Source organism: Poecile atricapillus, chromosome 1 (genome assembly GCF_030490865.1).
Source record: "Poecile atricapillus isolate bPoeAtr1 chromosome 1, bPoeAtr1.hap1, whole genome shotgun sequence".
In the NCBI taxonomy this organism is placed as follows: domain Eukaryota; kingdom Metazoa; phylum Chordata; class Aves; order Passeriformes; family Paridae; genus Poecile; species Poecile atricapillus.
Genome location: NC_081249.1, coordinates 73,473,905 through 73,488,709, shown reverse-complemented (window position 1 = coordinate 73,488,709; position 14,805 = coordinate 73,473,905). Strand labels below are relative to the sequence as shown.

At 36.5% G+C, this 14,805-nt stretch overlaps 1 protein-coding gene across 1 annotated transcript in view; it reads left to right on the top strand.

Annotated features, from left to right (window-relative positions):
- DDX10 (DEAD-box helicase 10) overlaps positions 1-14,805 on the top strand; it is a 160,034-nt gene that overhangs the window by 96,841 nt on the left and 48,388 nt on the right. The window contains exons 14-15 of the mRNA XM_058864478.1: positions 900-1,013; positions 3,209-3,370. Of these exons, the coding sequence (XP_058720461.1) occupies positions 900-1,013; positions 3,209-3,370 (276 nt within the window). The remainder of the gene's footprint in view (positions 1-899; positions 1,014-3,208; positions 3,371-14,805) is intronic.

Here is a 14,805-nt window from a genome sequence, read left to right as displayed (position 1 = left end):
TCTCCTATGGAGTCTCCACATATTCCTTCAGAACATTTTTTGCTAAAAAATAGTTTTTACAATGTCAGTTGCTGCTTAAAATGTCCTCTGTGTATTTTGCCCTGGTAGATGTTGGAACACATCTTTGTTTTTGAAAGGAGAGTTCTTGGAAGAGGACTTGGGGGTGGTGGATCTCCACATTCTTTAGTTCCGTGATGTTGCCACCATATGGGTGCCTTGGGGAAACTTATATAGGCCATCTGTGGATTTCACAATTCCTGTGGATTTCTGTGGATTCATTCATTGGTTGCTCTGGTGTCTCTTTTCCCTTTCTTTTCCCAACTTTCTTTTATGATGCTAGTAACTTTTGCAATATTTAAATGGTACTTTCCTAAGGTTGGTAATCACCTGCTGGATGTTCAGCAAGAGACAAAAGTCATGAAGTAGGAATATTCTTGCATGGCCACTTGTGGCATTATTGACACAGAGATAGCTCAAACTGGTTTATTGCAGTGCCTGCGGACAGTGTGATGACAAGTGAGATGAAATTAGTATCTGATCAGTTGTAGTTAATGGCTTCAAGTCATTTATACTGTATTTCTTGTCTGATGAGGCTTTCTAGAAGCATAAGCTGATGAATCTAGTGTCCTTGTCCCTAAAAGGTTAGTGAGATCTGAATGGGCCAGGTGTCCTGGTGCTGACAGGATGTAAATTATACTAAATTTTTTATCAGAGTAAATGAATTTCTGATTATATGGCCTGCTTCAAATGCTTTCATGACAAGGATTGCTGGCTGATTTTTACTGGAAATTAGTCTTACACATGTTTTAGTAATTAAATTTTAATACATCTAATTACTTTCAGGAAAGTTTGAAATATATATTCTATGACTAGTAAAAAACATACTTTCTTTAATGCAGACCACGTCGAAATCAAAGGTGAAGAAAAAAACAACTAAGACCCAAGAAGCCAGAAAAATACTGAAGAAGAAATTTAAAGTTAACACAAAAATAGTTTTTACTGAAGATGGAGAGGTAAGATCACTTAAAAGTAATTGCATTTTGGTGGGAATTGAAGTTGTAGTTTCTGTAAAGTCATAGATGTACTTTATACCTGTATAAAAAGACACTTCTAAAAAATGTGTGGTATTTGTAATTGGCTTACATTTTGCAAAAGTGTTCGGCTTCCATTTAGAATTCAGTTCCATGGGGAAAAAGAGGAATGTTGAGCACTGACCTCTTTTCACCTTTGTATGTTTAAGATACTTGTATGAGAGCTGTAAGTGGATGTACAGAACTGTATCTTTTTTCTGCCTATTATCTTCAGTTTCAGGTGAAATCAAGAGCACGTTTGTTTTTTTCTTACAGACTGTAAAACAATTTTCCTGTAGCTGTTTGCCAAAGCTCTCCAAAGTCTTGAGTTAATGTACTGGAATTAAAAGAAGACCCTGGTTTTCTTCCCAGCATTCACCATTTCTAGATTAAAAGTTTTGTTAGAAAAGCTCAAGAAGTACCAAATTTTGGCCTACTGGTACTGATGTAGTAGCGCTTGGAAATTTGCCAGTTATTTGATTTGTTCTTTTAATAGAACAGTGGAAAAAAATATTGAATTTATACTGAAAGGAACTATTGTGGATGCTAGTCTAGGGTTTCCTTGTGGAAATAACCTCACTAGCAAGTGTCCATGTTCCATGAACTTTTCTATCATTTGATTTCACAGCTTCAGATGCTGTGTATGTTGTTTTTCTGTTTCCAGCAGATAACATAAAAAGTAGGATGTGTTTGTTTTTTTTTCTCTTTATAACAATTTCAGTAAGGCATAAACTGAGAGGTCACCTTTACAAGTATATAATTTTCTTTTTTTCTGACAAAATAAAGCATTTTATATTGCAGGTGAAGGGAATGTAGCCATATGCATAATTACTAACTTTAGACAGAATGTAAAAGGTTGTAGAGGTTGCCCCATTGACCGAAAACTACAATGTCAGATATTTTTAGATATACAGAAGCTGTTGTCTCAACTTAAAATTAATATGCAAATGTTTTAGGTATCTATGCAATGAAGCAAAAAGGAGAAAGGATGGAGAGCAAAATAATCACAAAGATTCTAGTTTGAAAAGCACTACCATAGAAAAGGGGTAACATTTAAGGAAACTCAGAATTTGCATCTATGGATGTTGTTCTTTCTTTTTTTTTCTACCCAAGCTGTGTAAAATTGTACTTTAAAATTTTACTATTCTATTCCACTTCCTTCTCTTTGATAAAGTCCTCTAAAAATGTATCTTTCTAGAAAATACACCTACACAAACTCGATTTTACAAAAGGATATTGTAACAATGGGTTGGATTTATCTGACCTGTTAAATAAACAACCTGTGTGCATTAGGGAGTCCTAAATGTGTTTGGTTTTGCATTTGTACTGAAAGGCATTCTGTATTGTCTGCCATGTACTTTCATGTCAAGATTGAGTACTCTACCAATCTGTGAGCAAGAATGATTTTGCAAAGGCTTTCCTTTTAAAGTGTGTGCTCATACCACAAGGTATAAGCTACTAGGTCATAAGACAGATGTGGATATTTTTTGGTGAATGTGTAGTCTTGAATTTAGAGTTTCAGATATTTAAGGGAAGCTGAATGTGTTCAGTGTGTCGTCCATCAAACATTTCATCAGCATAAATCATCAAACAATACTGTGTTTCCAATACTATCCTAGTAGAATAATCAAAAAAACCCTTCCATATCTGTTCCCCTTTCTTCCCTCGAAACATGAACCTCCAGTCATGCTTTTTTTGTGTACTCTTGAATAAAGGTTGTCTAATTTTTGTCTTGGTTAATATGTCAGAATGCTGATTGTTTAGATGAAAGGTACTGTTTAGATTTACTCACATTTTTTTTTCTGAGAGTAATTTCTTGAGAGCAAGTAGTTTTTTTTTCCCCAAATGACTAGCAGGATTAGAAATTACTTGTTCTAATCAGGAAAGAGGACAAAATAAGAGAAGAGATTTAAGTGACGTCACTAAACAGTACTGTGATATAATACAGACACTACTTTAAAATAGTAATTTTAAACTGATTGTGATGTAAATTAAGGTTCGTTAATTTGTTTCCTTTGCGGATGATCTTTTTATTTAGTCTGGACAAATAATGTATTGGAATATTTAGGCCACAAAAAGTGTGATGTGGAAAAAAATCATTCTAACCATTATTTTTCTTGCTGGCATCTCTAATTCAGTTAGTGCAGCAGTGGCCACCTGTGCAGAAGTCCAATTTGGCGCAAGCAGATGAGGAAGAGGATGCCAGTGGTATCAACCTAGATAAAGCGAAAGAAATACTGCGTGAAGAAGACAAATTTGACAAAGAAGAATACAGGAAGAAAGTAAAGGAAAAACACAGGGTAAGTTGATTTCTAGCACAATTACTGAAGTACAGAAATACTGTACTGAGTGAGGAAAAACACTTAAATACATTGTGAAATAAGTGTAGTAGAAGTTCATTTAAATTTTTCAGTTTTCTTCAGGACTATGCTACTCACAGGAAACCGTTTTAATGTAAGTAGCTGAATAGCAGAAAGCCTTTTTCACCATTAAGTGTTGGAGTTTTATTTGCAACTTTAAAATCTGGTGAATTTAGTAGGAGTATTTTTTTTTTTTAAGCAGTGTTCAGTGGAAGAATTTGTTTCACCAAAAGAAAATATTACCAGGCCTACGTGCTCTAAAACCTGCTGTCAGTGAAAGAGTATCTCTGAAATGTCTTCAGACTACCATTTGTTCAACAGTCAGTATTACATTTCAGCTAGGCCAAAGTGTTAACTTTTTGTGTCAGTGTTGTTAGGGCTATCAGAATTTGCTTAATAAATTACTCAAACTACATCTTAATGATTTTATCATGTAACTTGTGACTTAAGAAGATCAGTGTCTACAGTCTGGCTTCTCTCCGGTATTTAAAAACCTTTAAGTTGCGGACTACAAGTTTTCCAGCTGCTTCTGTACTGTTAGTTATGGACCAAAGCAGGGGTTTCTGATCTTGCTGTGTACCTGTCATACCAAGTATGGTATGTCATACCAAGTCACAGCTCTATGTCTTTGAGCTCAGGGGTCATTCTGTTAGTGATTGTGAGATGGGTATGGCATTCTCCAGATAACAGATCCACGTAAGATCCCAGGACTATATGGTTTTACTCAAACCATATAGTTTGAATTTATGGTTTATACTCAAAGCTTCAAGTTTCCAAAGTGTTAGAAAGCATTGTTTTATTGTCCTGCTCTGCAAACACTGACTTAATTCAGTTTGACTTTCCACTGATTGTTAGTACAAAATCTTTCAGTGTTTGTGAGGGCTTGAATTTGAACAAAATTGTTTGGAAGGAATTTTGAAAAAAGTTTAAAGTTATGTTTCAGCTGTGAAGTATCCTAGCTAATACCAAAGCATACTTTACACATTTAATTTGAAAGTCTACTCCTCTAGTCCTGTTGCAGTCATTTGACAAATATAAAAAAATCTCACCTCATCTTTAGCAGAGGGCTGCAATTGATAGGAAGTGAAAAGAAATCCTGTTTGATGTGCTCTAAGTGAAATAATAGTCAAGTTTACAGAAAACAATGCCATCGGATTTCAAGGATGCACCTAATGAACAAGGAAGGAGAGACTGATTCTATGACTTTGCAATCAATCTGTTTGCTAGCAGATTCATATACTTTGAATAACACTGTTGTAGGTTCGATATCAGACTTCAATGATAAAATAATTAATCTCTTGGTCTGTTAAGATAGCTTTATAGTGCTGAGGAGAACAAGTGATGTTGACCAGATATTTACCTGCATTGAAGAAAAATATTTCAATTGTGAAGATACTGTGAAAAGAGAATGCCTCTTTTCAAAACTGAGTCAAAGTTAAGAGACTGGCAACATCAATGCCATGGATTTTTTTGTAATTATGGAAAGTGCCATATGTGAAGCTTCTTGGAGATTAGTGCATGAGTGTTTTTCACACTCCACCAATTATCCTTTGTGAAATGAAATAAATAAATTATAGTACATAAAAAAGAAGGAAATGTATTAAAGAAAAAATAAAAAAGACCTCTGTTTGACATCCTGTGAAATGACTGTCTAGTATTAAGGGCTGTCATTCAGTCATCGTATGACTGACACATATCTGACATTGTTCAGATTTTTTATTTGAAACTTCACAGTTTGAGGTGAAAAATACTTCATATATAAATTCTCTGTATATAATGAAGTATTCAGGTACCTGATTGTATTTAATTTTTGAAATAGTCTTATAACAGTTTAGAATCCTAACATCCAAATTTAAATGAGATGAAACTTGCAAAGAAAGAAGGGGCAGGTTCTGCTTTTACTCTGGCAGAACCTTATTTGCCTTCCCATTGTCTCACTAACCTTGTGGTTAAAGATGAGCCCCTCTCCAGAGTGCAAAAGGCATTCAGGATACCAATTCATTTCATGTGTTAATTAATACAAGCTATATAAGGTAAGGCTGACATATAGATTGATTCTCTTGCTCTTCCTTATTACTAAGTCAACCATTTATGTTTGGGATTCTTGACAGTGAACTGTTGCTGCTTAGGAAACAGCTGTAGTGGTAATTACAGGGAAAATATGCTAAGCCCTTCTCTTTAGTCTCATCCAAGGAGAGGCAGGCATGCCTCTTTTCTCTTGGGTCATCTAAAGCTTGGTCCAGCGATCAGAAGATGCCTTCTTCCAGTGATCTATGAAGAAGCTACATAGTTACTAGGTGGAGAAGATGCTAACTCAATTTTTTCATTACCAGAAAATGTAAACTTTAAAATTCACACTGTGGGGGAAGTTCTATGGCATAATTCAGAAATCACAGATAAGTGTCATAGATAAACATTATTTTAGCCATTTCAGCCATTGTTTTTTCACTAATGTTTTTGGAATTTATTGTGTTGTTGATGGGACAAGTCATCTCTCCTTCATTAAGAAAAGAATGACAGAGGAAAATTTGAACTGTCTCACAGTAAAAGTGAGTTACATGGCCATTTTCATAGTGACTTCCTAATGGTATTTAAAAATTCTCCCACCTCATAAGGTTTCCCTTCCCAAAAGATTCTTGCTCAGCAGCAGATACTAGCTGAGTTTGAGTCTTTGGCTTACATCTCAGTGATAGGAAAGGAGAACTATGCAAGTCTTTGCATCATGACTATGCTGCAGAAGCCTGATCAGGGGCCTGATGATTGTCTGAATTTGCTATTAAAAGTTTGGTTGTTTAGGTAAGCCTGACAGGCAAGTGGTTTAAGTTATTTCTTATCCTCATTTGGAGTGAGAGGGTGAAACCTAAAAGATGAATATTCAAGTGTGTTACCAGTAAAGGATATGAGAGTAGTAAAAAGACTAAGAGACTTTATTTTCATTACTTTGGATTTTGTGTAAGTTGTGGATGTCCTAGTGCCCTTTCTTGTGTCATTGAAAGAGGAGCTTTTCAAAGTCACATACTTTAATCCCATCTAATATATCCCTTTGCTGGCATTCAGCAGAACCCTTTATACAAAGTCTTAAATCCATCACTTGTGACTGTCATTGCTTCTTTTTAAATCCTCTGTGCTACACTGTAAGCCAAAATACATCATGTTGTAACATGAATTCTTGTTATCTGACCTGTCTTTCCTGCAGTAATGCTAATTATTTAATTCCCGTCTTTGTTTAAGTTTCCTTCCTTTAAACAGACTGCTGAAGATCTTTGTCCATTTGACATGTTCCAATGTCAGATGTGACAACTCTCTGTTTTTTGGTTTTCTGGCTTGGCTGCTGAATTCTACAACTCTCTTTTTGCTAGCTTTTTGAAAAAGCAGTGGCTGAATCTTTCCTCTCTGCTTTTGCTTCATTTTTCATCTTTGCTTAACATTTTCATCAACTTAACTTTCTTCTGTTCCTTCATTTACATCAAGTTTCAAATGTATCTTGATTCATATTTCCTCTTCTTAATTCCTTTTCTTCCCTACTGGTGTAGTGTGTGTGGCAGTCATTTTTGGTTTTTTTCCTTTAAATAAATTTTTGAAACATGCTAAATCTATTATAGTTATTAAGATTAGTAGATCACTGGAGACAAATGCATTTTCGTTCTGTATAAATCAAATGTAGCAGTCTGATATGTGGTTATGTGTATGTAATCATAAAGTTCCCTCAAGCTGAATGTATGTGAATACCTGAAGTCTCTACATTGGCTTTGAAATGGTGACTTACAATAACAAAACAATTTACAGAGGACTACAAATGCAGATATTATTTCATCCAGGTTTTTTTATCTGGCAGGTGGGTCCAGGTTTTGATTTAGATAATGAGTGGATATAGAAAAAGCAGCATTTTCATAAAGCTTGTACTTTTATAGGTCATCTTCAGTTGAGAATCCTTTTCTTACAATTTCTGCAATATAATCTTGAAGATTAGAAGTCTCTGTGGGGAAAAGTGAACTCCTTAAAATCAAAACATCCCCAAAATAGCCTTTTTTTTCTTTTAGGGGAACATGGCATGTAAGCTTATTATGAAGTTTCCTTGCAAAACTGTTTCTGATGAAGAACAAAACTATTCAGAAAGTATCCACAGGCCATTGCTTTTAAATCCATTTGTGAATGTCATTTAAATGAGCAGTTTCCTGTATGATCAGAAAAATGTTTTGATGCATTCATGAGATGCTCGGATTAGAAGAGTAGTGTGTTGCAGTGCCTTAAGGCTTGTGGCAACTTGCAAAGCATCTACACTATAATTGGGTTTCCTTCCTGAGTCTCACATTTTATTATCCTCTCCTTCCTCTGCAAATATGGAAGAACTGAAATCAGATGGATAGAAGTAAATAAAACTCTGAGGTATAATTGTAATGTAATTAATGCTTACTGACATTTTGGCAGCAATGTAAATTTTAGCGGTTGAGCACAAGGGAAGGACAGGAGTACCAATCGAGATGATATAAAAATATTTTTGCAGTAATGGCTATTTAATGAAAGCCATTTGAAATGTGTAAAATGTTATAAACAACAATAATGGGAAAAGTGAATAAACTATTCAGAACATGTTTTGGCACTCCATTTTTCAAGTTTTCAACTGAAAATGCAGTGTTGTTAGGAGGAAAATAGTGGTGGAGAGGGATTCATCTCACTACTTAATAACCTCTCTTTCCCTATACTAACTCAAGCTCAGAAAAATGCCTGTTGGCGCTGAAGAAAAAATGAATAGGAGCCTTATTTCTTACCTCTCTTTCCCATGAGTAAGATGTGCTGTGAATTTTGAATGATCCGTGTGAGAAGAAGGCTAGAAATATTTTTTAAATATAATTTTATTTGGGCAGTATTAGTAGAAATCAAGCTGAGACTGTCTTCAGGGGTCTGATACTGCAAGATGCAGTTGTTCTCTACCTCCCTGGAAGACTTTAAACAAATATATTTATAGAGAGATGACTCAGTTAGACTGCGGGTGATGGGGGATCTTTCAGAAGATACTGTACTGTACCACAAATCTGTATTTTAAATGTAATATATACGTAGTATTTTTGAGACTCCTTGCACAGTCTTCTGGGGATACTGATGTTGCTCGAAGGAATCTGGAGATATTTTGTGGCCCTTGTGCCACTGAAATGATCTTGATTTGTACCACTTGAAGTTTAGGGTTATATGTTCTCAAAGTTTTGCTTATGCTGCTCTTAATTCAGTAGAAAAAAAAAGAATTATTTTAGAAACTGTACTGAAACAGATTACCTCTCTTTGTTTTGTCTCCTGTGCCCTAAATGCATTTGTTAGTGGCATAGTGCATAATTTTAATAAGGAGGAAACACTGCAATGTTTCACTCTTTGTGTGTTTGCTCTCCCAAATATTATTATTCTATTAACTGTTTCCAAGGCTAAAAGAGAAAATTCTTTGTACCAGGCTTTATGTAAGGACTATTATAAAATAAATAGCTTTCAGTTTCATGAAGAGAATATTGAATTCTGATTAAAATTCATTTTTGAAAATGGAAGATTGCAGACTGGTATGGGAAGCCAAATCCCTTGGGTTTAAACTCAGATGGTTTCATCTGCAGGTGTTTTTGATGAAGCCTGCTGCTATTCCAGGCTGCAGAACGAGCCCCCTGCACGTGCATTGCACAGAGGGGCACACACAAGATACCTCTGTGGATGTCCACAGAAACAAGAGAGACTACACTCACATAAACAGACACAGCACAGGCAGCACATGCTTATTTCTTCTTGTTGGCTGATACAGGCTGATGTTTACCAGCAGGACTAAGAAGATCCCACTGCTTTGATTGTTAAGCACACTCACCAATACATTAAATAGTAGAGTGGACCCTAAATAATGTTCAATTTCATACCTACATCATAGGGCCCTTGTGTGGTCACTGACATTGGGTTTTTCCATGTGCTGGTCTTTCTGCTCAGTCTCACAGTGCCTTTCAAATATTCCATTTTAAGTTTGCTCTTTCCTGTGAGACTGATAAACATAGATAACCTGTTTTTTTCTTACCAGTTACAAAGTCCTGTGTGGACCTTCCCAAGGTTGTGCTTGTGTGGTTCCTTTAGTGTTCATCTGTCAGTGACTTAGGAGTTCACATCTTTTGCTATTGTCTGCCTTAGTGCTCATTAGGGTTAGTGCCTTTCATACTCACTTTATTACTTTATTACTTTTTCTCCTTCTTGTCTTTGTCGCATCCTTACAAACCACATTTTTACTTTCAGGGTATCCCTACCACCAAGGTGTCTTGTGCTACACTGCATTCCTTGGGGTTTGCTTCCTGGTGTAATGCTGTAGCCTTTATCTCTCTCCGACCTCTGGCCCTTGCTGCTATCTTCACCCCTTTCCTTGGCTGAGCCATGGCCTAGATGGGAAAGCTCTCAGGGGAGGGCACCCTAGGGCTACTCCTTCCTTTGGCAGCCCCGTTCCAAACAGAACTCCATGCTCTGCCTACTTTTGCAAGTGATTTCTGTTGATAGCAGAATAGTTATGATTTAAACTTACTCAGTTTATAGTTTTTTAAAATAATTTTAAAAGTTGTAGTGTATTGTAATAAATCATTGACTACCTTATATACCAAGAAATGGAAATGGCTCCCCAGGGATTTTCTTTATTTTATAAAATAGATGTTATATAACACAAGCCATTGAATATGGTTGAAAATAAATTTTCCCATGAAAAACAGTATTTTTAGTTTGAAATCAATCATTAGATTTATTCTGAAGAAGGGTTGTGTCATATTTCCAAGGAAGTAATCTGAAGGAGTAAAAAATTGCAATGCAGGATTATAATCTTTATTAAATAAAGCACCTGAATAGTCCTGCACTTTGAAGTGGAATTTGTCAGATTACCATGTGTACAGTTGGTTTCATGTGGTGCTGGGTGAGAATGACAAAATTCTCTCACGTAAAGAATATGCCAGCGTAGGAGCAAAATATAGAGGCAAGAGGTTACTGCTGAGAGGAGCATTCAGCTGAACAGCAAAGAAAAGTATAGGTAGAGAGATGTGTAAAAAAAAATCAGAACATTACTTTGTTAGAAAGCCTATTTGAGCCCTTCCATAGCTTTTGTGTGCAGACAGTGCTGCTGTTATGCTCCAAATGCAGAGCTATTAGGATACGGCGATGGACACTGAGATGTTGGTTGACAAGCATCCTGTTTGAGCCTTAGCAGCAGCATCCATCTGGTCTCCCTGTGGTGCCAGTGGAGGCAAGGGCTTACTTATCTTTCACTTCAACAGCTGAATGGGCTACACTTAGAGCTTGAAGTGTCCTTGGATGTTTTCTAGGAGTCTTGCAGCAAAATCAAAGTTCTTGACCTCATGGTACTGATGTGAAAAATAAGAAAATGAGATCACCGATGACAGAATATTCTGAGTTGAAAGGGACCCACAAGGGCTATTGAATCCAGCTCTGAAGTGAATGGCCCATATGGTGATTGAACCCACAGCCTTGGTGTTACTAGCACCAGGCTCTAACCAGCTGGTTTGTGTACACACTATTCAGATGAATTCTAGGAGGACACGGCTGTGGGTGGAGGCTGAGGTAATTCAGGCATAACCTTAAAGTGGGGCTTTACCAGCCCTAGTGCTGTAAGGGATGTTCCATGCCAAGCTGCTTGTTCTGCTGGAGGATGTACTGGAACAACTGCCCAAAATGTTGACCTCTGTCTGTCAGGCTCTGGGAGGCAGCCTTGCAGCTTTTCACAGGAGCTGCACCCTCTGTTTGCTGAAGATTTGTGTATCTTCTGTACCTTTCTGCCTTCTCTCAGACCTGGTGTTTGGGCTGGGTGTTTCTTTATGGGTGGCTGCATAAAGACAGCTTAAGAGCCTGTGACCTCTATAGATTATGAATTTTTAACTCTTTCATTTTAAATGAAATTTGAACTCTTAAGCAGCATCATCCCTTGAAAACCTAAAGCAGCCACAAAATGAGATGAAGGGCATCACTGCTGATTTTCCTCTATTTTTCTCTAGAGTATATTAGCATGGTTTGCAGTACAACTTCCATTGATTTGTCGTTAAGATTTTAGTTCACAGCTTTAAACATTACTTTTAAACAGTATTAACTATCTTCATTAATCATATAATTCTGATGAAACTGTATTTTGAATTAGTGTTACCTTTATCTCTCACTGTGTGTGTTTATGTATGTGTAGGTTCAGCCTCACCACGCTCACAGTAAACAATTTCTTTGTAATAGTTAATCTAAACTTAGTCTCTTTTAATTTAAAACCTTTACCCCTTGTCCTGCCCAATACATACCATTGTAAAAAGTTCCTTTCCAGCTGACTAACTGGAAGGCCACAATAAGGTCTCCCCAGAGCCTTCGCTTCTTTAAGCTGAACAACCCGAACTCCCTCAGCCTGTCTCCACTGGAGAGATTTTCCATCTTCTCTCTGATTATCTTTGCAGTCTCCTCTGTACTCTCTCCCACAGGTCCATGTGCTCCCTTGTGCTGGGACCCCAGAGCTGCTGCAGTCCTGCAGGTGGGGTCTGAGCAGAGCAGAGCAGAGGGGCAGAATCCCCTCCCTGGCCCTGCTGCCCACGCTGCTCTGGATGCAGCCCAGGACACCTTTGGCTTTCTGGGCTGGGAGTGCACACTGACAGCTCATGGCCAGCCTCTCATCCATATACATTTTAAACCAACTCACTTAAAAGCTTCAGAAAAGCTTTCCATCCTTAAAACATACTCAGTGTGTTCAGGTCTAAGTGGGAAAAGAATAATTTTGATCTTTCTCCACTGGTTTCCTGTGCTGGTTTTGTTCCAAAAATGTCCTTTTAAGGGTCAGTTTCTGCTAGCTTCTGTTTTCCTCTTTTTAATGAGAATGCCTTTTTTCCACTGCCTGTAAGACTTTTCCCAGTTCTAGTTTAATGTTTAAAATTGTCCCTGTGCTGTTTTTCACATGCCTTTGATGCCTACTCTGTGTTGCTTTAAATTGGTGATTACGAGGTGTTTCAGTATCCATGGCTTTAAGGTAAACATTGGCTTTACAGATGAGGCTTACATAATTATGTTTATAGTTTGTTGCTTGAAGAGATTATTTAATAGGTTTCTAAAACCAAACATTGAGATTCCAAAAAACTTCACAACAAAGCAAACACAAAACAATAAAAAAGCTTTTGCTTTTTTTCTTCAAGGTATTAAGATTTGTTTATTTAATGGTAATCAATTTAACTTAATTTCCAGTTTGTTTTTTTTTTAATTATAGTCAAGGAAATACTAATAAGTTGATTCAGTTTTATCTTTGAGTTAGGAATGTTAGTTTGTTTTGGTAGTTGGAGAAATGCTTGCGTGTAGACGGTTTTCTAGTCTCTGTAAGGAGAAATAATTAAGCTATGTAGCAATATAAATGTAGCAATGGCCATGAGCATGTAAACAGTTCAAGTTTGGTGTAAAATCTTGGGGTAGAAAAATGTGGGAAACATGTTTATTAAGTAAGTTTTCAGAGCATATTTGTGCTTCAAACTTCTGTTGGAAGCATCTCTTGGCTATTGAAATGCCACTATATGAGAGCTGCTCTGAACTACTGAACAACTCTGTTTTCTGCAGCACAACTGGCTGAATTTAGCTGTGTCCCACTAAAATAACAAGAGATAGTCAGATACCAAGACATGGTATCCGGTTCCAGTATTGACCAATTGCAAATGACAGCCAGATTTTTCCAGGCAATGGAGTGATTTATTCCACGACACAATCACCTGAAGATCTGTTGTGTGGTAAACCATTACATCAGCTGTTAAATAGAATGGGTTGGTAGCTCCAAATTATGGCATCAGTACGTAAAGGAATAGTTATTAAAAATCTAGTGTGAAAATGATGGATCAAAACCTGAGGGAGTTCTTGAGTATTTAAATAAAGACTTCAGAGGACTCAGATGAGCATGAAATTTTTACAGGAAATAGATTTGCCACAAGCTTTTTTAATTATCTCGGAGCTAAATATGCCGTAATACGCATTAGTTGTGGTGAGTGAAACTTTTTTTTTGAATTCAGGTAAGGAAATGTAAGAGGTCAGTGAAATTTTAGGGTGAGAAAACTGCAGCTTATCAGATAAAAGAATTGAATGTAAATCTGACCTCTGCATAAATTCTTTAAAAGATAGAAAGGAGACTTCTATTGTACAAATTTCTTACACATTAAAAAAGCGAGAAGAAAAATTACTGTATGAAACAAAACTGTAATAGAAATAACAGAAACAAATGCTGCATTTTTTTATATTGCAGTAAACCCTCTGTGAAATGTAAAACTAACTCTTAAATGTAGAAAGAGGGAGAGTCCAAGGAAGAGGAGATTTCCTTTGGGAGGGAAGAACCCTCAAAATTGCTGGACTTACTTAATTTTTTTATAACTAAAACCTTGGGATTTAAGCTGTCTATTTATGTGTCTTTCACATATTCCTTACCTCTCCAGCTAGGGAGAGCTGCCATCCTGCTATTCATTATTTTTTTGTCTCAAGTTGAGAATATGGAATGTAAATGTTAAAATATTTAAGTGTGTTGGAGTTTTAAGAATTAAATGGGGTACGAATTTTTGTTTTAAAACCCAGCAGTAGAAGGAGGGGAAATAAATGTGAAAAGAAGCCAGTGGCAGACTTCTTAACTTCACAGTTAAGAATAGCGAGTAGTTCTTCCATATATTATACATGGCTTTATCCATGGTTTGGGATCCTTTTAGGCAGAGCTGTTTTTGTTGTCAGTTCTAGTGCAGAAAAGGTAGAAGACTTGCAACTCTTCTTTAAAGGCAAATGATTTAGCCATATTACATGATGATGGCTAAAAATTTTCATCCCTTTGATTACTGAGGTTATAACCATCCTTTTTAAGTAGCTTTGTAAATGTGAAGAAAAAAAGATAATTTGCAGTAAATTTTAAAAGGTCTGACCAAGAAGGTGTCTGATCTATGTAATACTATTAATGAAAAACTAAATGAAAAGAATATAATACTATATATAGAATATAACAGAATATGTAGAATATAAACCCAGTGTGGGTTTGTGGAAATTAGATGTATAGTGAGTTGTATTTATATATTTTTATCAGAGCAGAACCTGGTTTGTAAATACGTCTGTGGAATACACTGAAACTTCTATATGGTTTTTCACTTGGGTGTTCTGCTTAGTAAATTGACATGTCACAAATTAAATGGACCAAAACCTCTGACAGTGGCCTTAAGTTAAAGCAAGAGATTCAGCATGGTTTTATGGGGAATTTTTCTGTGTGAGAGCAGTCAGTCTGTGGCACAGGCTGGCCAGAGGTGATGGGCAGTCTCCAGCCTTGGGATTTTGAAATGGCTGGACAAGGCCTTGTGCAGTATGACCTCACCTCTTTTGTAAGCAGGAGGTTGGACCAG